At 39.3% G+C, this 25,264-nt stretch overlaps 1 protein-coding gene across 1 annotated transcript; it reads right to left on the bottom strand.

Moving 5' to 3' along the window:
* On the bottom strand, positions 1–23,373 carry TBC1D31 (TBC1 domain family, member 31; the record flags this gene model as incomplete). Its single annotated transcript, XM_010010407.1, has 21 exons — positions 1–137; positions 1,019–1,135; positions 2,038–2,188; positions 2,614–2,808; positions 3,880–4,020; positions 5,741–5,833; positions 6,759–6,894; positions 8,046–8,198; positions 8,793–9,025; positions 9,997–10,176; positions 10,750–10,883; positions 12,528–12,661; positions 12,934–13,080; positions 13,183–13,262; positions 14,103–14,279; positions 15,472–15,672; positions 15,905–16,064; positions 16,488–16,639; positions 20,294–20,472; positions 22,630–22,745; positions 23,227–23,373. Coding segments are annotated over 21 exons (3,163 nt in total), but the record flags the coding sequence as incomplete, so codon positions are not given.
* Positions 23,374–25,264: the final 1,891 nt, after the last annotated feature.

Below are 25,264 nucleotides of genomic sequence, written 5' to 3' on the forward strand. Positions count from 1 at the left end.
TCAAGGTGTCCATGGTGTAGCTGGGAGTCGAGCTGGAGGACGTCTAGCTCTAGCCCGTGAGGTCAGCTTTTGTCTGAGCCGTCGGACTTCTGCCATCAGCTCCCACTCTTGACATGCCAGGTCTTCTTGTCTCCTGTCTAAACCACAGAATCACAGAATGGTTTGTGTTAGAAGGGGCCTTAAAGCTCATCCAGTTCCAACCCCCTGCCATGGGCAGGGACACCTTCTGCTAGAGCAGGTTGCTCCAAGCCCTGTGCAACCTGGTTTCAAGCATTTTCAGGGATGGGACATCCACAGCTTCTCTGGGCAACCTGTTCCTGTGTCTCACCACCCCCACAATGAAAAATTTCTTCCTCATATCTAATCTAAATCTACCCTTTTTCAGCTTAAAGCCATTCCCCCTTGTCCTCACTACCTGGGACAATGTAAAAAGTTCCTCTACGTTTTTTTGTCAGCCCCTTTAGGAATTGCAAGGCTGCTCTAAGCTACTTCAGCCTGGAGAAGAGAGTGCTGCAGGGAAACAAGAAACTCAGACTAAACATTGCATCTAATGATTTTTCACAAGTATTGTGAATGCTTATTGGCAAACAGATACCTCTGGCATAGCAATGCTGTGTTTTATTGCTGCCACTGAGGCGAGACAGCCCTAAGACCTGTAAGTCAAGTTCTTTGAAAGCAGTGCCTCTCTTGTTACAAAAAGGTCAGGTGCTGGGGGGTCACTCTGCACTCTGGCCAGCCATAGGCGACATGTTCGCTGTTGTATGCAGAGTTTTGTACCAAAGACTGAAAGCTTAATAGGACTGCTCTCATGATGTGACACCCTCCAGGCACTTCCTACTGCTGCCCCTGCTAGCAAAGACAGTTTTTTCAGGTGTGGAATAGAACACAACAATAAACTGGTTTACTATCCACTAAACACCTACACAACTAATAATGACTCAATTGCACAATGAGCTGTTCCAGTCATGCTTCTGAAATGAAATGTGAAAGAAAGGAGGGTCCTAGCGTAGGAACTTACCATGTGATGATGACTCTGATGAGGACAAATCATTCAGACAGATATTTTCAGACCTTGGCACCTGTTGGAGTTCTACCCCTCTCTCTGTACATCCAGTCTTTAAACCACACAGTCTCTCTGTGGGAATGGAGAGAAGGATTCTTTGTAAATTAAATTGAAAGTGGTTAAATTTCTAGTGATTTTTTCTAGCTTGAGGTGAAACAGTTTTTCTCCAGGAAGCAAAACTGGAACACTCACTCACTCCAGCTAATGGCAAGTACAATTTGCTCAGAATTAGAAGTCAATGTTTCTACTCCATGGGTCAAAGCTATGCATCACTGCATTTCATTTTCAGAAATTATGGCTCCACATGTGCTGTTTCTTCCTATATAATTAATCTTCTGACAAAGATCATGTGGAATATGGCTACTCCTACTTGCAGTTTTAGAAGGAGACACCCATTTTAATCATTTCCAGTTGCAAATTGCTCTGTACTAAAACCATTAGGGAAACAAAGGCAAAGTCTGAAAATATTTGCCTAAAGCAATACTAATCACTAATGTTGTGTGAGCCTTGTGGAGATGGGGGAATAGTAGAAATATCTGCAAAGCCACACAAAATAGAGCACTTGAGAAGGAATTGCTGGCCAATTCTGGAAGCACGTAAGTGTTTTTCCCCTGTGAATAAATACTTGGCAAACTCACTTGCTGGTGTATTATGGTATGTCAGTCACCACAGGACAATGTTATTTGACAGAGGATTTCTAAGGGATGTGATTTTACAATTGGCTTAAGCTGAGCTGAACCTGTGCTCTTACCAAAAATGCCATTTATCTTGCTCCATCCCATAGATACCAAACTGCGATTCCTTTCCAAGTCTGGCTGATACACTGGTTTCATGAAAGAATACTGCCAAAAAGTACTTATGTAAAGGAGTTAATCTTAAGTTTATTCCTAATATTGGACACTTAGTTTGTATTCAGTTGCTGAATGCTTCATGCCAACACCCACACAGGAGAACTGCATTATCTGTACACTCACCAAAATAGCCATCTTCCCTTTGCAGCTTTTCAGCCACTTCTAGTGCCTCATTCATTTTGCCTTCTAAAAACTGCTTCCTCTGCTCATCTGCAGCAGCAGCAGCCTTCTGCTCTTCCTCCAGTTGAGCTTTTTTCTGTGTAACTTCTTCCCACTGTGCAACAGAGCGATTAAATGTGTCTTCAACAGGTGTGTTGCAAGGAAAATGCAACAAGCAAAACCATCTAGGGTATTACAGATTACACTTCACCTTTCAATCAAAATATATGTTACTAAGCTGAGTGAATCTTTCTTTTTCAAAAGTTTCTCATTCAAACACCTAGAGAAAGGTGAAAATCTTGGGTCAGAGAAAAAAAAAAAGAGAGAAGAACTTAGAGAATTAGGAATGTCTTCCCTAAGCCTAAAGTATCCTCACCAATTTGTTCTAGTGCCTCCAGAAATTTCCAGACAAAACAGGAAAGGAGATTGCTAACAAAGGTATTTCTTCAATACCTTTCAGGTTTATGCATTACCATGTAATGGGCAAAAAACAGTTACATTTGTGCCAGTCCCACCTAGAAAAAGAGATAATGCAAATACCCTTTTTTCTTCTGCTTCCCTCATGGCCTTGAGCAGCTCAGCCTCTTTCACCCTGTTGTCGTGCAGGAGCTTGGCTATCTCTTCATAACGCTTCTCTCGGGCCTGGTCATCACGTCTTAGCTTATGCAATGCCTGCAACCTCCAGTCGGTGTCAAGGAGTTTCTGCTCTGCTTGGGCTAAATTTTCTTCAGGCACCTAATAAAACATCTTTCTTACCATCAACCCATTTAGTCTGTTTCAGGTACACAGCCTTACCTACAGATAAGGTAAGATGAACTGACAGGTTCTCCAGTATCACTGTTAAATGCCCCTGCTGGGAGACTGCACCTCAGCGCTACTCCTCCTTTCACTACCACAGGTTGTCCCACCTACCAGGGCTTGCTTCTGCTGCTTCATCCTTCTTATTCTTTCCCTTACTGATGGTTTTTGTTTTGTTCTGCACTTTGTTGTTTTGGTTGGGTTTTTTTTTTAAATCTTCTGGAATAAAGCATCAACTGTCTCTATGATTTTGGGAGTTTTGCTTTCTGAGCATGGATTTAATATGACTTCCAGGTGCAATTAACAGAAGATTGATACCTGGATGCCAATACTTCCACCCACATCCATCTGCTTCCAAAAATCAAAGGCTGTTTACAATAACTCAGACCCATATGCTTATTTCTAGACAAAATATAAATGCAGATGCCAAGCATATGGGCAGTGGGTTAGCTGCAACTATTTTTCCAACTGTGCAGTTACAAGTTCTGAGCTTGAAAATCTGAACAATTCCTAATGTCAAGCTAAACACATTCATTACTGTGATCTAGAAGACAGCTTCTACAGCTGAATTTCCTGCCAAGTACTACCAACTGAAAGTTCCTCTGAGGCTTACTTCTGTTTTATTATGGTTACAAATAAAACATGTTCCTTAACAGGAGGATGACTTGTTTCGAAAAGCACTTTTGAGTCTTACTTCTGTATGCCTTATATGTTTTACTTATACACCTAAATTCTAAGAAGCAAAGTCAATATTCATGGCAGGCCCTGAGAATTTCAGTATCATATATAGCTGTTTGGACACTTCTGTCAGATCTTTGAAAACCTCAAAACATTGAACATATTGTCATAACCTATTAGTACAGGTTTCTGGAAATGAAATGTCTTTAGAAAACATTTTCATATTACCTTGAACTAGTTAATTGCAATTAAGATATTATTAACTAGTACTACTTGTACTAGTTAGCACACTAACTTCCCAAAATACATGTTAAGATGCAATCATCTTACTATCTGAGGTTTCTGTTTGTCTTCGCTATGTATTTTCATCAATCTCTGTACAAGATGATCTTCCAGATCCGCCTTTCTTCGATGGGCATCCACCTCTTCTTTCATTTCCTTTTTAACTGTCTCTTGATCTTTGATTAGATGCTGCCAAACACACAAATGTAAATTACTGTTGCTAAGCTACTAACTCACATGTGTAATTCTGTGTTTTGAACATTTATTAGAATCTCATTAAACTAGTATTTGCATATATCCACACATCGCATCCCCCCACATAGCGTAACTGTCCAAGAAAGCGACAGACCCTGCTGCTTTATCCACTTGGAATTACACTAAGCCTGAGTCACCACAGTGGTCTTGCAGGTTGATCCTGATGTAATTCCATTCCCTGGATTACAGTGGAGCACAAAAGCAGAATTCCAACTTAAATGAATTAGAGTCATCATGAAAACATTCTGCACTTTTATGGCACATTTTAGCCAAAACCTCAAAATGTTTCACAAATACAAATCACGTTTCATGGTACGAGGCATTATAATGAACACATCTGCAGCTTGAATGCAGAGATGATTTGTCAAAGTAGTATGAATCAGCAGTAGATCTGGAAATAGAATTTAAACTCACACCACCTTTTCTTCTCATTCATTTGGACACATCTACACAGTTTTCTGGAGAAGACACAACCCCTTCCCAGGCCTGCAGCAATCTATTGAGCTGGGCCAGCAGGGTACTGAAGCAAAGTTAACACACACGGCCTTCTAAGCTTGCATATAGCCTCTCACTAGCGACAGAGAAACAGTTCAGAACATGGCAGGCAATGCCTGTCTACACAAACTCTTGTGGGCAGACACATATCCTCAGTTAGTTAAATAATTGCTACCTTTCTAGCCTAAAGAGGATGATCACTGGAATATTAGTTCCTTTAAACAGCTGACTTTACATGTACAGGAACACAAATGAGTTCAGTCTGGTTTGGTTTATGTAGCCACGGTACAGTTGGCTGTGTATTTAATAAATAAACACTAAGAGAAATTTAGCCAGCAGAGGTTATAAAAAGTCTGAGGCCAAAAGCTTTAAAAAGCCAACTATAAACAGACACATGCTTCAGAACAGGGGGTAGCTATCTGGATTTCTGCCTGCATTCTATTGCATCTGTATATATGTGAGAGGGGCACATGTAGATGTGATTTTGAAACACTAAACTTCATGTTTCAAACCAAACCAGACACTACTAAGGCCTTCCATTGACAGCCTTGCTTTTCAGTCACTTATAATAGTTATTTATAATCATTAACCCACATTTAACTTTAAACAGTATTATTGGTGAAAACCCCTTATTACTCAGTAGTGATATTTCTGAATTGTCAGTCAGTCGTTTGAGAAAGGAACTGCACATTCCCCACAAACCATCCTTTCCTTTTTGCTTTATGTCATTGGCAATTAGACATCTTTTCATCAATTACATCAATCTGCTATACTGTTCTCTCCAGAAAACGTAGACATATCTGGATATCACAGATGAAGAGGTGGGAGTTTCTGGGATGAGGAACATGTTGTTCTAGACTTAATTCTTATTTACATGTTCCTTGCTCCTCTCAACCAGCTGAACACACAGCTAGACCCTGCAGCAACCATGTGGTACCTGTGCACAAGAGAAGAATAAAATAGGGAGGATATGGGCATTTTCTCTCAGAAAAACAGGTAACAGTGAGTTCTACTAATGCTTTTATCACAGAGAGGAAAGCAGGGGGGGAAAGGCCCCCTTTTTCCTCACAAAGTCTGATTGAATGAATACAACTGAATCTGAGAAATGCAAAGGAAGAATCATTACATACAAACATCTGTATAGTTCCCTAATAATTACCTGTTCAAAAAGCTGTCTTTGTGATTCAAGTTCCATCCATCGTACTTCTACATCTTGAACAGTAGCAGCTGTTTCCTGCTCTCTCATGGTTGCCTTGAGGAGAAGAGAAACACATGAAAATATAGTAAAGGAGAAATTCTTCTCCCTTAAAAAACAGTATCAAGGAGAATGTCCAAAACTTCAAGCCACACCTTATTTCTAAGTTCTAGCTCACTTTCTGTCATACCATGAATAATGGAAAATGTTGCATATCAAAAGCACAGGGCAAGATGGAGAAGAGGCATAGAACAATTTTGCATCCAGCCAGGCATGTTAGGGAAATAGCAGTCTTGATCTAGTACTAATAACCTGCCAGATGCAGCTCCAAATTGAATTAGAAGTCTCTGAACGCAGAATGCTGTGGAGGACAGTACACAAGAGAGGGAAGCGGCCACTCTGCACCTGGCAAAACCTGTGCTGAGTTGGAGCTAATGAATCTTACAGTGCCCTCACTGCAGGAACAAGCACACAGCTGCAAAGTGTGGTGCTGAGACAAGGAATGGCTCTGCAAAGACTCAATTCATGCCACAGGGTTCAAAAACTTCCATTCTCAGCATCTGCATGCCATGATGCCCAAGCTAGTAACATGGGAGCAGAGCCAGGCCTGGCCAGAGACTGCTGTGGAGCCTCACAATTGATGGCAGAGTTAATTTGCAATCTGGACATACAGTCCACAGGCAGCTGAGAATTCACTAGTCCTTTAAGGATCTTGTTACATTTTTCATCACTGCCAATATATAGATGAATCTGGCTTTTGTCAGGAATTTTGCCAGTTAAAGCAAGCCAGTGGAACATAGTTAAGTGCCAAATAAAACTCTTAAATTATGTGTTTACCACTTAAAGCAGTCCATCTCATGCTAAATACACCTCTGGGCTCACAAATCAAGGCACATCAACTGAAATTTTAGTCATGCATTTTTAACTTGCTTATTTTCACTAAGAAACCTTCAAGAAAATTACTGCATAAGCAATACTCAGCCTTTCTCATGATTTCATCATTAAGACGTTGCAGCTCCATTTGACGCTGATCTTGCTGGTATTTCAGAAAACGCCTTCTTGAAGCATCTAAAAGTTGTAGTTCCTTTACTTTCAGTTCTCGTTTCACAGCAGCTAGTCTTCAAAGCAGAAACATACAGAAACAAGGGAACTTGTATACCTAAAAGGTCAGTACCACAGAGCACAAACTTGCACGGCAAATATCCATTAGTTACTATGAGCTAATCTCCAAGTTAGAAAGCTTAGGACAGTTGCTTTCATTCTTGTAAGTTGTCCAGTTTCCATTTACAAGACAGAATTAAATTCATGGGCACAGATATCCTCTAATAGCAATGTCCCTAATAACCTTTAAGATCTGTGCCCTATTTTTGTTCTACTTTAATAAGCACTAGTTTACTACTTCAATCATCCAGAACTAAAAACTACTCCTTAGAATAATTACCAGTGCCCTGGTATCTCTTTCTGCACAAAATCCATCCTAAGTTTACTTGGAAAATATCAAACTCTTTCAGGGAACACAACCACAAACTCAAGAATTAGTTTGCAAGAAAGGCTCACTGCCTTTTACAGCTTACTCTGTAGGTTCTACAGAGGTTTAAGAGAAGCACTTGTAGGCATAGCACTTATGGACACGGTTTAGTGGTAGACTTGGTTGCGTTAGGTTAATGGTTGGACTCAATGATCTTACAGGTCTTTGCCAATCTAAACGATTCCATGATTCTGTGATTACGTGTAGTTGATCTAAAAATCTATGGAGATGTTGAAATTTTCTTAAACCTTTACAACTGCAAAATATACAAACTAACAGTTCAGCTTCAGTACCGTAACAACTCTTTGCTCAGCAACTGACATATAAAGCAGTCTTCTTTCTAATTCCACTAGAAATACAAGGATGTGTACAGTCACTGATACTGTAAGGGACTCCTGTATTTGCAGTGTGAGTCTGCCCACAGTACAAGTCTTAAGTCTCAGTGTGCAAACACACAGCAATTGACTGTTTATGAGCATTCACAATCCAAAGAGACTGACAAAAGGCTGCGAGCCAAAACAAAACTATGAAGTGACTAGGCCTCTAATCTGCTGTATTCCCTCAGGCAGGGCAGTAATACAACCCAGATCACTTCATTCCCACACCAAAATCTGACCCACCAGACCACACTGTTTTCCCACATTACAATTTATACAAATTAGTGGTTATTTCTTCTTTACTCATGGTTAAAAATGTAATAACAGAGTATAGTAGCCAGGCCCCTAGTACTTCTTATAATACCTCTGCCTCTGTTCTGCCAGCTTCTCTTCTTCTTCCAGTAGCATTTTCCGCCTCTGTTCTTCAGCTTCTCTAAGTATCTTCTGCTTTCGGTACCAGGCTTCATCTTCTGCTTTTTGTTCCTGTGCTTTAACTTCTAATTCGTGTGCTAATTGTCTAAATGGAAGATCACATTAATAATTCAAGACAAGCATCAAAAACTTACTTGATTACTTAGAATTTCGTGACTGTGCTAGGAAAGAACTGCTGAAATGAGATGTCATGATGGAGTATGGCATCCCCTTTACATACTGATTAAGTACATGAGAAAGAGTTATTGTACAGACTGTTACAGACAACGGGGCATTTCTTCCTCGCATTTGTAACAAAAACTGGTTTCTAAAGGTGCTTTGGCATCATGGTACCCGCTGATTTCAATAGCAAGCTAAAAACTCCAGGCCCTTCACAAAGTTGGACACTACAAGGTGAACAGTGGGTTAGGCTCTGACTTACAAGCTTCAAAGTTTGAAGACTTGTGGCCCAGTATTTTCCGTGAATTAACAAACATTTTTTGTTTAAGAAAAGACTGCCAATTGAATTTAAAAATGTATCATATCAAACAATTCTTAACCTTCAACAGATGTTTAAAGTCATCTTCCTGAATTTTCTTAATAGTCTCTCTTCTCAAGCATACACTTTACAACAGAAAAAGGCAATTGTGTCCATTTGTCCCTCCCAATCTGATACTGTTTTCAACCTTCCCATTAATACCTCTCTCGTAAGTATTCAATTTCATCCTGTCTGATCCTTTCCCGTTCCTGAGTTTGATAATCCACAATGAACTTTGGATATTTATTAAATACAGGATACTGTCCTTTTGTAAGTGGTATGAAGTCATCAAGCATACGCTGTGGATGGATATCTAGTGGTGTAGCCTCCATAAGATGATAAGCTTCCTTAATCACAACATTAATGTCCAGGTTGTTACGATGATGAAAGAAATACTGTAAGAGACATGCTTCCATTTACATTCTACAAAAGATTAAGCAAGTTCTTAATATACGTATATGGGAATAATTAGGTAAATTACCAAGTTCTGTATTTCAAAAGTTGATTTAAAAGGGTTTATTAAGTTATCCCTACCACTTAGTAAAGTATAACTGGTTAAAATTACTTGACCCAAACCTTTTCAAGTTGTAAAAATATGCTCTAGTTCTTTACCTTCTCTTCAAATGGGAGTTGCCTACAGGATCTAGAAAGTTAAGTGTGAATTTAGAGTGTTGAACTGCCTGCACCCACTCTCCTACCACTGAATAAACCTCCCTCAACTTCTGGTGCTCAAACATGAAGCTTCCAAGTTCCTCTTCTTGCAGCACTATTCTTCCCGTCAATGACCTTAATTCACCTAGAAGATCCTTAACATAGCAACAATGTTGTCTGATTGATGTCTGTCAAACTGACTGCTCACAGGCAGTTTCAAGGTGGAACCCTTTGTTTGCCTACAGAGATGTTTCATACAAAAAAACCACCTCCTCCCATGTAAGGTTAAACATAAGGAAACATTTTCACTTTGCTTCAGAGAATGTCAAATAATATTGCCTAATTTTGCAAATCTGGCAAAATAGTGAAACAACATGACAGAATGACAGTGCCTTGTCTCCATGGGCAGAATCCCAGCAGACCCCCAAGACGAGGCAGAATTATTTTGTGGTTGATGAACTATTGACATTTACAAAATGGCTTTCAGTGGCATTAGAAAGCTTATGAAAGCTTTTAAAGATCTTGTTGCATGAAACTGCAGGAAGTTGCTCAATGTTTTACTCATTTATTGTGTATTTGTTGGGTACTAGATGACGTTGTTCGGAAACACTTCATAATATATTAATGTCCTTCTAACGTCCGTAACAACAAAGTTACGCAAGTCTCTGTAAGTACACTTTCATAGGACTGACTTAAATACAAAGAAGATTTTTACCTCAAAATCTGCTGCTTGGTTACAGTGAAGCAAAGGAGCTCTGGAACATGTAATATAGGCAACAACAATCATTAGAAAGTACGAAGGATGGTTGGAGAAGATATTGTCAAAGACTTTCAGCCATTCTTCTCTTGTTAGAACCTCAGAGAACAGTGTTTCTAGAAGAGGCCAAGCATAAACCTACATTATTTGGGAAAATCGACAAAATAATCCATTAGTACATTTTTGCCATTCCTTTTAAAGAAATAATATGAATTTTTCTTGACTTCTACCAAGAATCTATCAATTTATTAAAGAAACTAACTGAGAATGTTTGAAGATAAATTATATCACCCACTACAAACATTCAAAATTAATATGGGTAGGTTACAAATAATTTTTTAAATTTACTGGATGTCTAAATCTTCTGTTTAGATTTGTGAAGCTAAAATAATCCCTAATGATAAATAAGAATTACAACATTAATCCATCCCTGTCCACTTAAAAAATACAGTTATAATTTGATTAAGAGATTTTCAACCAATGTGGACTTGAAAGCAAATGACTTCTAACAACTACGGTAGCATGTATATGAGATTTATGATCACGGAAAAGGAAAAGCTGCAGGAAAGCAATGATATATTCTTTACACTCCTATATATCCACTGTTATTTAATGAGAACACCCCCAAAAAGAACTATGTCAAAATAAAAGACTAGTGCACTATCATTCACTGCAGCTCATTTCATATACAAAAGTCGGTTAGAATATTACCTGTGAAGTCACACTGTATTTTATTAAATGTTGAAGTAGCTCTTTGTCATGATGTGCCAAAACATTTTCCATCATACCAAGGACATTAACTGGAGGATTGGGAAAATACTCAAACCAGTGTTGACAAAAATTAACTGAAAGAGAATGAAAAACCCAACACAACCCACTGTAATCCAGAGCAATAGACTCTCGTCAACCTTAAAGTTTAGTTATAAAGGTTATGAATTTAAGAGGTAGTTTTAGGTAGCAAAACCTACTTAATCTACTCCCATCTTTCCTCTTTCCTCACATTTACTCCTAAACCATTCCCACAGTACACTGCTCCTCCAGCTGCACTAGCATGAGTGTTTATGTCAGTTCACTGTGAACCAGACTGAGGAACTAATCTGGCTCAAGAATAAAATTAAAAGAAGTCTGTGTGCTGTGGGACTAAGTGGTTGGAGGCAGATGGGAATACTTACACTGGTATTTGTGTCTCATGAAACTACAGCCTGGATCAAGTAATTTTTAACATACTAAGAATAATTTTCATAAACTTGGATACTTACCACTAACAGCATGTGTTTACAAAGTGGGTATCTATGCTTGGCAGCACATATCTTCTGTAGACATAGCAGCAGCTGCAACAACTAATTTAAGTGTAAAGCACTTCAATTTAGAATGTTTCTTCAGAACACAGCCATAGTCAGCTTTCAGCCAAATGTCTAATTTGGAGTTACCACATGCTTAGGACAACTAAACACAGTAAAATCTTAACTGAGATCATTCCCTTTTGACTGGGAGTGGGTGAAGAGGGGGGTGGGTGGGACTACTTTTCCCACATCTTAGAGATTGCAGTTATTATAATTATGCTGGATATACTTGGTTTTGCTGATCAGACTTCACAAATACTGCTAACTTTTTGCTAGAAACACTGCGAAAAGAAGTCTAATGTTTTGATTTATTTATAAGCAGGTTTTGTTTTAAGCATACAGTTGCTACCTATTAATTCCTGACAACACCTTCAGAAGTGAGCCTGGCGACCTCTTAGGAAATAGAATCATAGAATAGCTAGAGTTGGAAAGGACCTTAAGACCACCTAGTTCCAACCCCCTGCCATAGACGGGGACACCTCCACTAGACCATGTAGCCCAAGGCTCTGTCCAGCCTGGCCTTGAACACTGCCAAGGATGAAGCATTCACAACTTCCTTGGGCAACCCATTCCAGTGCCTCACCACCCTCACTGTGAAGAACTTCTTTCTCATATCTAATCTAAACTTCCCCTGTTTAAGTTTGAGCCCATTACCCCTTGTCCTACCACTACAGTCCCTAATGAAGAGTCCCTCCCCAGCATCCTTATAGGTTCCCTTCAGATATTGGAAGGCTGCTATGAGGTCTCCACACAGCTTCTCTTTTCCAGGCTGAACAGCCCCAACTTTCTCAGCCTGTCTTCATAAGGGAGGTGCTCCAGCCCTCTTATCATCCTCGTGACCTCCTCTGTACTTGCTCCAACAGCTCCATGTCCTTCTTTTGTTGAGGACACCAGAACTGTACACAATACTCCAAGTGAGGTCTCACAAGAGCAGAGGGGCAGGATCACCTCCTCTGACCTGCTGGTCACGCTTCTTTTGATGCAGCCCAGGATATGGTTGGTTTCTGGGCTGCAAGCGCACACTGAAGCTGGCTCAACCAACACCCCCAAGTCCCTCTCCTCATTCATTTTATCAGGAAAAGCTCTTTTGCATGGGAAAGCTTAAACATGTTGCAGCATATTTGAATTTTTAAAATCACTGCTTACCTACTACTGTAGCAACAACTTCAAAGCAGATGAGCTGGTTGTTCTGGAATAATTTTACAAATGGGAATGCTAGCAAAGGAATATAAGGTGTCTCAGCAAAGATAGCAGACCAGTGAGCTAGAGCTGATAAGGTCCTGTAGGCAAAAGCCAACAAAGATGTAGAAAATATTAATCCAAAACCAAACAAAAATACAATTTGCATTTTAGAACCACAACATAGAAAGTTTGTGTAAATGACAAGGTAGATGCAGAATTGTATGAGTTATAAAACCAAAACTGTGTGAAGACACTACTAGTTCATTCCAGAATTTTCCTTACAGCTGTTTCCAGCTAATGGATACATTTTAGATCACTGTCTGATAATAAAAATCTGTGATATTTAAGTAAATATAAGTATGTATTTTACCTCTGTAACACTCTCAGAAGTTTCCTATTTTTGATGGGATACTCATTCTGAATATTCACAAATGCACTGTGGGTACCCTTATCTATTAGGCTACTGAATGCCAAGTGGTTTTCAGGAAGTCGTAATAAGGAACGCCAAACAAACATCCTGCAATTAAAATGCACACTTAGTCAAGCAACTTCTCTTTCACAGGCCAGTAAACGCAAGCACTTTTATCTTGTGCAAGAATGAACATGCACACAGAAATACCTGTACTTTGCTGGATATTCTCCAAATCCTTTCAATAAGGCCCGCAGACGTTTCTTGTTTAATCCACCTGGCAATTCGTTCTACAACATAGGGGATCAACAATAAATATAAGGATTTCTCTGACATAATATCTTTGTTCACACTCTAATCCATGATAGATTAATAGATAGATTCTAACATAGAATCATAGAATAATACATACTGCTATCTGTTACATAATCCTAGGTATTTCAACAACAAAAAAGGTAATTCAGATCATTCATCTATTACTGAACTCAAAGAACAGCTACCACTGATTTCAGTCAGAAGCACACCAGACCCAAGCGACTAAGCTATACATTACTAAATAATGGATATAGCCAAACCATAAGGAATACTGACAAAAACAGTCATATTGCAATGAATGTTACAGAAGAATATATATAGACACAGATACGTTTGTGTATATATATATATCTATATCTATGTGTGTGTGTGTGTATACATGAGAGGCAAGATAAAGACAGAGAGAAGATGGCACAGTGATGACAGAAGAGAAGTAAATGTAACAGAAATGCATCTTCTAAATAATTAATAAAAAAATGAAATGGCTTCTAGGCAGACATTTTAGAGGTGCCAGTTTACTAGCAGGGAAGCAGATCTGATCTAGGAAAACATCCAAATGTGTCACAAGTTGCTTGAACAACTTCAGAGGTAGCCCAAGCTGACTGGAGACAGCTCTGGTTGTGTCCTATAATACAGGAGTATGGGCTAAACAGAGAGAAGAAATGGTACTAAAACCCCCTTGATCCCGTCTGCCCAAACATCCAAGTGAATAAATGCCTGAACTTACTCTTTAAAGCAAGCAGCTAAATACTTCTTTTGCCATGAAGTTTAAATACTGCAGACTGGAGAACAAAATATCCACAGCTTCTTCCTACCTCTTTATTTTCAAGTGATGTGTTCACTTGCAGTTTCATCAATCTGGTTTGAATTTTGCTTCCTTTGGATTTGCAAGGCCTCTTCAACCTTCCTGACGTCACTCTCATGGTCAGTTTATTTGCCTCTGATGTGGACTTGGACCAATCTTCTACTACTTTGAATGTGGGAGGTGGAGGCTAATATGAAGTGAAAATACCTCTGTTAAAATCTTGTAAGACAGATAAAATAACACTGTAATTTGATGTTTATATTATATGCTGTATTTTTGATCTTGATGGCCATAAAAAGAAGAGATGCATTTATACCATGAATAAATATATATGGACTGTATACTCCTGAATAGGTATGCCAGTGAATAAAACTGCTGTAATAAACTAGGAAGACTGTGAGAGGGTTTACAGAGCTGCCAAACCAACTCAAACATCATGTTATTTCCTTGCTTAGCAAACAAAGAAACATAATTTCAGTGTAGTATAAATGTGTATCATGTCCTCTTCAGGTTATTTACTTTAGTGTGTTTCTCAATATCACTAAAATAGTCTGCATTTCCATAGCACCAGTTAAAAAGAATACAAAAGCCCTTTACAAACTTTAATTAGTCTCCAGTGTCAGCAAGGTATTAATTCAGTGTTGGAGATTGGGAAAGCAAGTAACGAAGTGGATATCCCAGTTCATGTCAAACCGGCAGTAGAAGTGCAACTGGAATGCATGTGTGACATCTTTACCCATCCTTCCCCAGCTCCAACTCCGTCATTATCCAAAGCTGGTTACTGTTTACTTCAAAGGCACAGTGATTAAAGATACATGGAATTCTGGATTTAGAAACCTGACTCCCATTAATAAATTACTTTAATAAAATAAGAACTGGTATTTAGAACATTTGTTACTTAGGCAGGATTAGGAGTATGATTGTGTCATAATGATGGATGCTAGTATCCAATAACACAGTAAGAACAACAAAATCATAATGACAAAAGCACCATTCATGCCCGTGGTTTAAAAAAGGATCAGTTGCAAAACACCCCCTATAGGAAACGGAACAGAAGCAGCACAATTATGCTGTTTCCATCTCCCCCAAAACTTCATCATAAAGATAAAGTGGTCCACACAAATTGCTGCAGAAAGAAATACCATCTTCCCCTCTACCCAACACCAAAACCACAGTGATATATGTACTTTAAAACATCTTATTACTTCACAGGCTGAAGTAACTATGAAGGGAACTCGACAAACCACTTTTTCTTTATTTGTAGCGTTAAATATGGTATTCCAACACATCTGCAAACTACTCCAGATACGAAAATTATATACACAAGTATCAACTTCAATGGGATTTTCTGCTGTTTTAAGAAATATAAAACACTCTACCTTATTTCCTTCTTGAGTCAAAGCTTGGGCACTGTATAAATTCAGGCTACCATTTTCCATTACTGCTGCAATATACCGTCCATTGGGGCTAATTGCTGCTGTACTAATTCCCTCTTCGTTACTCCCAATGTCAAAAAGAAGTTTGCATGTTTCTATATTGATGAATCTCATAATATTATCTTGACTTAACACTCCAAGGACCTATAAGTTAAAAGGATTCATCGATTAATATTGTGAATGTAAAATAAAGACGAATGCCCAATTCAGCAATAACATTCCATTAGCTAAAAGAGCAACTGAGCGAACATTTAGCACAGGAATTTTCTTTTGGTATGGTGTGGGCCCATATTGCCAGTGTCCCCCAAAACTCAAAGTGTATGTGTTGAACCAACTAGCCAAATACTCCAGTGTTAAGCTTTGTATGTAAACTGACCTGGTTGGAGCCCCCATCAAAACTGTCAGGGAGGAATTCCAGATGACGGACAGCTCGTACTTTTGGAGGCATCTGGATTATTCTTGTCAACTGCTTTGATTCTAAACACCATAAGTGAAGCTGATTTGATTTTCCACCAGCTACAAAAATCCGGCCATCTCTGGATCACAGATGAGGTAAAGTTTCCATCAGAATACTATGATTCAAGTTAATATTAGCCAAAAAGAGATTGTACATTTTCTTCTATGCCCTCAAATCACTTTTGCATCTGCCAGTATTCCTGTCATACTCTCCTGAAAGAATAAAATAACTTCTAAATAATAAAATTTGCTTTTGCAAAGGATAATTTAAACTTTATCTTAGTGGTCGTTAGAAATCAACTCGTTTTATTTCGACTGTTATGGGACTGTAATAAAACCTGCTATTGATCCTTGCTGAAAATATCAGGCACAGCAGAGTTCAGAAGCTTATCACAGTATGTAGCTCAATACTTCCATAAAACATTACAAGAAAGGAAAGAAAATCTAGTTTAAAACTACAGTTTTTGTAGTCTTCCTTTAGAATGTTTAAAATAGCAATTTACCTGGTAACTGCAAAGGCCTTATAAAGTAATGGAGAACCTTCTACAGGAGTTGGCAAACGGTATTTACAGTGAAGACTATCGAATTCCCATGCAAAAACAGAATTATCTTTGAAACAGCTGAGGATGGTGTTACTCAGTGGAAGAAAAAAAACCTGGAAGAATACATAAAAGAAAAAAAATGGAGTATGTTGTCAAGGAAGTACCCTTTAAATTGGTCCAAAGCGAACAGCAAAATAAAACACAGTGAAAACCCACTGCAGTCTAGGTATAACTGTAACTGTGCAATGCAGCTGCAATAGAAGGCTTAGATCCCCCCTGTCAGCCTAGACAGACCTGCTCTCCCTCACACTGGTTCAGACTCGTACCCTCTGCTAAGCCAGTTTAACTCACAGAAAAGGCACATACCTTCATCTGTATTATTTTTATGACAGTTAAATTGTCTTATGGAGGTTTCAGATGAGTGTCAGAGAGAGCATAATATAAATGGTGGGAACGTGAACCCAGGAGGAGGAGCGGATGGGAAATGTGAGCCAGAACAGCTCACTGAGTAACTGCTTGTTGCATCTTCTACAAACTAGCTTCAGCATTCAAATAGTGCCAAGAGTCTGTAAATGCACTCTCTGAAGCATTCATCTTTAGACTTGAACTCCTTAGTTTTACATACAACTATTACAAGTAAAAAACGCTGTAGAAAGTTTAGTAACGTATTCCCCAACTATGAAATGCAGATTTTACTGTGAGGATGAATGAAGACAAACCCAAAAAGCTTGTAAATATGTATTTCTTAAATTAGGCTGAACATGTTTATTGTTTATGTGTAATCTGTTTCAACAAGAAAAAAAGGATTATTTCCATTTTTGGATGTCAGCAGATACATTCTTGCTCAATAAGTTAATGGTTTAGATCAGAGGTTCTATTTTGGCAGCAGCACATGCAGCTTCAGCAAATTCCTTGTAGCTATCATTTTGAGGGTTCAATTGGAAATGTCTTCTGCTACCTGAACATTGAGGGACTACCTGAAGTACTTACTGGCTCAGATTAACAGTCAGTGCCACAAAGTTCAGAGTTTTGGTCTGGATGGTCTCTTGGGCCTTGAAAATCTGTAAATCTGGATATGTGGGATGGGATTCATCTCACTCAATGTTAGTGACTGAAAGTTGGATATTCAGGCCAAATTAGTCACTTGACAGTGAGCAAAAGTTAACTGTGAGGAAGGAGTTACCTTACCTACCAGAGTCATTTACCTTCAGGCACTGAGCTGCCTCTCCTTCTGCAGGGACCCTGAGGAAGTCTAGACAATGAACTGAGAGCAGATGCCTATCATGCAGATGGGTAAAGTTTAGATTTTTGTAAACTGGAGTACTGAACAGTTCCTCGTTTTCTGCTTTGCCCTACAAAAATACCACAAGGTGGTTGCAAACAGCTGTTGAATAAGCAGTGATGCTTTGGATCTCATTTTTTTTTCAACTGTTATTCTTGCAGTTGATTTCTGTCTTTTTAAGTTAACTTTGCCCCATACCAACTTAACAGAAGGTGTGTGTTGGACTGCAACTGGGTTTAAGTGAAGAGGCACCAAAAAGTACACTGCAGAGATTGTTGTGACACTACTACGACAGCTCAGACAGCAATCAAGAATCCAACTTCGGGCAGTGAGTGTCAGGACTGTGGTTTAGTAATAAACCTTCAATAAAGGACTTATCTGTATATCTTAAATTGTGGCATGGAAGTGAGTACCATTATTTCTAAAGCCAGGAAAGTGAAACCTGGATAAATTGGATTATTTGCATAAGGTCTTATCAGAAATGGTAGAGCCAAAAAAAAAGTGCAGGCTCTTGATTTCTAAACAGTGATTTATCCATTCAACCATAGTCACGATTGTTTGGATTTAAAGGTTGTTTCCATACTGTAACATCCTGATCCTACCAAATTCCAAGAGCCACTTACCAATAAGAAGCCCCTACACAAAGACAGATACTGAGCATTAGAAAAATCCTGTCCACTAAAGAAATGCAGCCATCCTTGGAGGGAAGACATAATTATTTTAGCAACATGCACTGCACAACACTTTTAATAAAACAAACAAACAAACAAGAATTGATTCATGGTCTTCCACAGTAATTGTTAGGTGACTATTTCAAGCTGACAAAATTTCTGCCTGACCTAGAACATGGTGAAGACACTTAAATGAATAGCCTTGTTCTCTGCAAAATCAGCATGGCTGCTTAGTGACCAGCGGGGTGAGAACTTTGGTTTGAAGTGGTGTTTGTAAGACTATTCACTGCAGAGTAGCACGTGTGTAAGCAAAGCTCAGGCACTGCGTCAGTATTTTCTGTAGTACTTATGCCAAAGTTTGACATGTGGTGGCGCAGGCAGACCTCTTAAAAGCAGAATTAACACTAAGACCTATTTAAACCACTCCCTGACACAAACATGTCACCTTTCTCATCTGCTGTGTTGTTCTAGTAAAAATGTGTGTGCAGTAAACCAATGCAAAGAAACCACAAAGCTGAAAAGCAGCAATTTCTTTTTGCCAAGTTACTTTCCAGCTTTGTTCCCACATCCAGTGCTTAGCATGCATACAAAGAAGAGCAGCTTTGGAATAAGCAGCTGAATGAGGTAGGTGGTGGTGACTGTCCAAAGTTACTACTCTGACACTAGAACTGTTGTTTTGTTTTTATTTGTTTGTTTTTTTTAAACAACACCCTTAAATCCCAGTATCATTTATGCTGGAATCAATCTCTGGACATCCTCTAAGCCCACCCCCAGGTCTAGGCAGGGTCAATCTAGAAGACGTCTCCAACTTCCACGTTAAATTGGGTTAGTCAAGGTCATCCCACAGACTGGCATCTATGTGGCTGGGGAGCAGCTCTGTGGAAAGGGACCTGTGGGTCCTGGTGGACGCAAGCTCAGTATGAATGAACAGTGTGCAGCTGTAGCCAAGAAAGCCAATAGGATGCTGAGGAACATCAATAAAAGCATCACCAGCAGAGATAAAGATGTCATTATCGCACTCTACTCAGTGCCTGTCAGGCCACAGCTGGAATATTGTGCTCAGTTTGGTCCCTGCTATACAAAAAAGACGTGGACAGGCTGGAGAGGGTCCAGAGAAGGGCCACAGAGATGATTAAAAGACTGGGAACTGGGAAGCCTGCCCTATAAGGAAAGGCTGAGAACTGGGTTTGTTCAGCCTTGAGAAAAGAAGGCTCAGGGGAGACCTTATCCCCATGTTCCAGTATCTAAAGGGTGGCTGCAAAGAAGATGGAGACTCCCTTTTTACAAGGAGTCACATGGAAAAGAGAAGGGGTAATGGACACAAGTTACTCCTGGGGAGATTTCAACTGGACACAAAAGGAAAATTTTTCACAATGAGAACAATCAGCCACTGGAATAGTCTCCCCAGGGAAGTGGTGGATTCCCCAACACTGGACGCTTTTAAGATTCAGCTGGGCAGGGGACTTGAACATCTAGTCTGTGTCATGCTTTGCCTAGAAAGGTTGGACCAGATGATCCTTGAGGTCCCTTCCAACCTGGTGTTCTATGATTCTATGATATCCAACCACGTTTTGAGCATCTCTAAAGATAAAGGTTCCTTAAGAGTCCCCAGCAGATCTCTGCAACTATTGAGTCATGATTCCAGTCATCTGGGTGACATGACAGGATGACAGTTAAGGAAATATACCCAAAGAACATAGAGAAGATTCAGCTGTCTTTTAAAACATGTTTTCAAGCACTGTGATTTTAACATGCAGTGTTATAATCCTCCTGAGGTATGTTTGTTCACCCTTTAGCAACTGCTCTTTACTCACCTTCTGTATACCCACAGACTGACGAACATTCAGCTTCCTTTTCCTTTGAAAGGTGTCCAGGTCCCACAGTTGCGCTGTATCAGTGGATGTAGTGATGACATACCTGCCTGAGCCATGGACAGAGATGGAAGACACTGAGGAATCATGTCCTCTCATGCAACTAACCAGCTCCTTGGTTTCTGCACGAGTTGATGAAAAAAAATGAAAAGAATAAGAAAGTCAATCAAAATGAATCAACTACTACTTTACTCTTTATTGACAACGCTCTGCTGTGAAAGACTTTTAAGCATACCCAGTATATGACCATTTACCATCACAGACAAGAAACAAACGTATCAGTCTTCATACGGCTATTATACCTCACAGAAATATAACCATCTCCCCATCTCCAAGTAAAAATTCTCATAAATTATTCTCAGTTTCACGTAGGAAGCCAACTTCAAAGAATCACAGAATGGTTTGGGTCGGAAGGAACCTTAAAGATCATCCAGTTCCAACCCCCTGCCACGGGCTGGGACAGCTTCCACAAGACCAGGTTGCTCCAAGCCCCGCCCAGCATGGCCTTGAACACTGCCAGGGATGGGGCAGCCACAGCTTCTCTGGGCAACCTGTGCCAGTGTCTCATCACCTGCACAGTGAAGAATTTCTTCCTAATATCTAATCTAAATCCATTCTCTTTCATCTTAAAGCAATTCCCCTTTGTCCTGTAACTACCTGCCCTTGTAAAAAGTCTCTCTCCAGATTTCTTGTAGGCCACCTTTAGGTACTGGAAGCTGCTCTAAGGTCTTCCTGGAGCCTTCTTTTCTGCAGGCTGACCAAGCCCAACTCTCTTGCACAGACTTGTTTAATTTAGCCTAAGAATCAATCTTAAAAAGTCATGAACACTGTGATCAGGTAAGATTATCAGATTACCCACAGTAATCTCTAGAAGTTGATATCGAATGTTCTAGTCAAAATTTTCCACTTGTTTTTACTTGTGGACATTATGTATGAATGATTACACACCTATTTACAAGTACAAGGAAGAAGGGTTTACTGACAATGGGCTATGACTGTAGGAAGGCAGTCAGAAAGTACACCTCCTTAATTCTTTTAGAGCCCAAAACATTTTTATGCTGTATATTGCATATGAAGGAAATTTGTTTTCTGACTACACTGTCTCCCATTTGTGACTGCATGACCACAGATCTTCCCTCAGCAATCAAACTGTATTTGTGCCAGTTACACTATTTACACTGGGTAGTTTGCCTGGCAGCCCATAGGGTGGTTCCAGCTGACCTGCTGCTGTGCTTACAGACAACTTAGTGCTTAAAAATGTCCTCCCAGGAGGCAATGACATGGGATTAGAGAATATGGCTTCTACAGAAGGGGATGGAGCCCACCAAGTAAGTATTATCTAATACATCTCTAAGGATAATTCACCCAATACTGACTTACATTAATAACATTTATATTTTAAAACATTCTTCATTATGATTTGGTATCTGGAAAGAGCACCATATAAACACAAAAGACTCTGTGGAATAATTAAGAAGATTTCTCTGAGTGCATCCAAAATCTAAGTTTGGTCTTACTGTGGTTGAAAGGAGGACAAAACACAGAGGATTTCAGACCTTAACTCTTGACCTTTATTTTGGGAAACTGTGTGTTACATTAAAATTTTCACTGATAATATCAGACTCAAACCCTCAAATTGCAGCTGAGTAATTCCTATGGCTTTTTATAAGGATTTAAATCCAGATGAGACACTACAACTGCACTTCTTTATAGGTTAAAATTAATCTATGAAGAACGAGTTATCAATGCATTTCACCATTTAACTTCCAATCAAGACAGAGACACACAGCTGGCCTGTGAAGTTCATTTTAAATATCCATGATACTTAAAGAATACAGATCTACTTGCATATTGCCCCTTCTTTTAGTGTATATTGTCACTTTGTTCAAGTATTTTACTGTAAACATAGTCAATAATGGGTTCAGTTGCAAACTAACATAACTTCCAACTGATTCAGGGTTGATTTTACATACAGCACCTCATTCAAAGCAAACATACACAGAATGACTTTAAAAAAGGTAACATATATAACTGTGATCCTGTGCTAGACTTCAGTTAACCAGATGCCCATGTGACTCAAGAAACTCTGACAAAGCAGAGGGTTCATTTATCCTTAGGATTATAACCCACATGGGCTCAAACTTTTCTTTTTTTGACAGATGGCATAAAATGCACAGTAAACTTTCCATCAAAAATCTTACCAAAAATTTGATATAAACCCTAAAATTATACAGGTTTTTGTAGCAATTCAGATCATAAGCCTTAAAATTTCTCCTTACCTGTATCAAAGCACTTAACAGAATAATCTGCCAAAGCCACCAGGAATTCTGTCTTTCTGCGAAGATTAAATGCCAAAGCAGTGGAAGCCTGCATTGTTCTCTGAACAAGGCTGAACCTATTTCAAAATACACATTCTCATTTCATGAGGAAACTCTGGTTCACAATGTCAAGTGAAGTAATAACTTAATCAGTTTCAATATATTTCACAGACAGAAAAAGAAACCACTCAAAAGGGAGCAAATAAATCATATCTAGTTATAATAAATCTAAAAATCAGTGCTAATATTTTAAAACAGTATAAAATTGAAAAGACTGATTAATGTATTTCTGCAAATGACAACACTAGGTCTAGTTTATTAGTTCATTGCTCATAGGTACCATCCAGAGAATAACTTCTTGTGATAAAGTGATATGAAACTGCTGTCTGTTCAGTTTATAAAGGTAGGAATTTCTGATCTTTAGGGGAAGCTATCTCCATATACATGGAAAACTGAGGGGCAAATCCAGGCCTGTGGCATTCTACCCAAGCAAGTTCCGTGCCCCTGAATCTTACAGATGTCAAGACAATTAACATGTCTTGATAGAAATGTTCTTACCTGTTTCCATTCAAGTCAAAAACATATATATTCCCTTGGTAGTCTCCAGCGAGTAGAGAATCTCCAGCACTGTCAAAAGCCACATTAAGGAAACGTATTGTCTTTGAATGGTATCCTTTGACACTATGAATTATGTTTACTAGGACTCTGTGAAGAAAGCAAGCAAAACAACCATGATTAGAATTGGTTTATTAGTACGTTTCTCCAAGACCTAGGATTCCTAGTTATGGGTTTACAATTCTAATTATTCATAGAGCTCTATGAAAAAATCTTCTTCCATGAAAACACACATATTTCTAATATAAAAAAAAATACCAAACAAAGGAAGTCATTCACTGTGTTGGACAGCAGTTAGGAGATATGTAAAGCAGATGGGGAAAATGCACCATTCACTACCCCTTGACGTGGTGCCCGGTTAGTAACAGTAACATGTATGCTGATGCACCCTCTACCAGTGTAGGTGCAAGCCCAATTCAGCACTCTACAAGGAACCTGGCTCTTCATTATCACTGTAAAGAAACACTAGAAAACTCAGAAGCTATAAATTACTGTAAGAAACCACATGGATTAGATATAAGGGGGAAATCAGTTTTAAGACCACTTCTTCCCAGCATCTTCTAAAGCATGAAGAAAGGCATTTTTATCATTATTCACCTGAGATATTATGAAACAAGAGTTACTGGTTTTTCTCATTCTATCCTTGTAGCATGCTGTCAGCATAAAATGGAGCTGGGTGCAGAACCAAAGCCCACATGCAGACTAAACTGCAAGAGGAAGGTTTTTCAAGGAAGCAGGACATTAGAATTTGGGAGATACGCTACTGCTGGATTTTTTGTCTAACACTGGGCAAACCAGTTATTTTCTATTATCACTTGGAGGCAAATACAGAATGTAACTAAACATCTAAAACTGTACAGGATATCTCCAGGCTGATTAAAGACTGCAGGGCTCTTGCAGGATACTGTGACCACAGCTATGTAAGATACTGACAGCTGTCTGAGACACTAGTTTCTAAGAGGGCAGAACACACAACCCAGCACTTGCATGCAGCTGTTGGTGTACACTACAAACTGGGAATGAATATGGGAAGAAGGGCCATGCAGCCATGGTACAGACCAGAGACAAAACTAATAGCACCGCATTCTGTTAAGCCCATTCTTATTTGCGATAAAAGGGAAGGGCCACAAAACTGAAATTAGAAAGATGTTAAACTATTTTAAATCATAATTAAAATTTAGTGATGTTAGGGTCTTTACCCTGGTGGTGTTCAAGGCCAGGCTGGACAGAGCCTTGGGCGACATAGTTTAGTGTGAGGTGTCCCTGCTCATGGCAGGGGGGTTGGAACTAGATGATCTTAAGGTCCTTTCCAACCCAAACCGTTCTATGATTCTATGATTCTTTACTATAATTAAAAGCTACAAGTGAAGCATGACTTCTGATTTTAAAACCACCCTGAAATGCAAGTATTTATCAGTGTAGTTACAGCATCTCCCAGAACTTCCTCAACATCACTCTCTGCCTTTCAAAAGTTCCTTTGCCACTAAACTAACCCAGGAGAATAAAGTTAGGAGTTCATGAAGCTGCATCCCGATTCTCCAGTTCAAACACCACACAGATACCCCAAAACAACATTCACACTGCTGCCCTTCAGCCTGGGCAAGATAGTATTTTCATCTTCTGTCTAAATCATAGAATCACAGAATGGGTTGTGTTGGAAGGAACCTTTAAAGGTCTTCTAGTCCAAACTCACTGCCATGGACAGGGATAAATGAAATAGGTTTGAACCCCCCATCCAATCTGTTTTTGAACGCTGGCGGGGATGGGCCAGCCACAGCTTCTCTGGGCACCCTGTGCCAGCGCCTCAGCACCCTCACAGTGATTAAAGTCTGGGAATTAATCAGTGGTATTTTGTTCAGTACAATTAAACCAAAAAATAACTGGGATGACTGCCCACGTTGTGAGCAGCTCTGATCTCATCTCCGCAGCCTCCTTGGGGACCTGCTCCACCTTCAACAGGAACAGCCTGCAGAAAAGCTCA

Source organism: Nestor notabilis, unplaced genomic scaffold (assembly GCF_000696875.1).
Source record: "Nestor notabilis isolate BGI_N333 unplaced genomic scaffold, ASM69687v1 scaffold14192, whole genome shotgun sequence".
NCBI lineage: Eukaryota > Metazoa > Chordata > Aves > Psittaciformes > Psittacidae > Nestor > Nestor notabilis.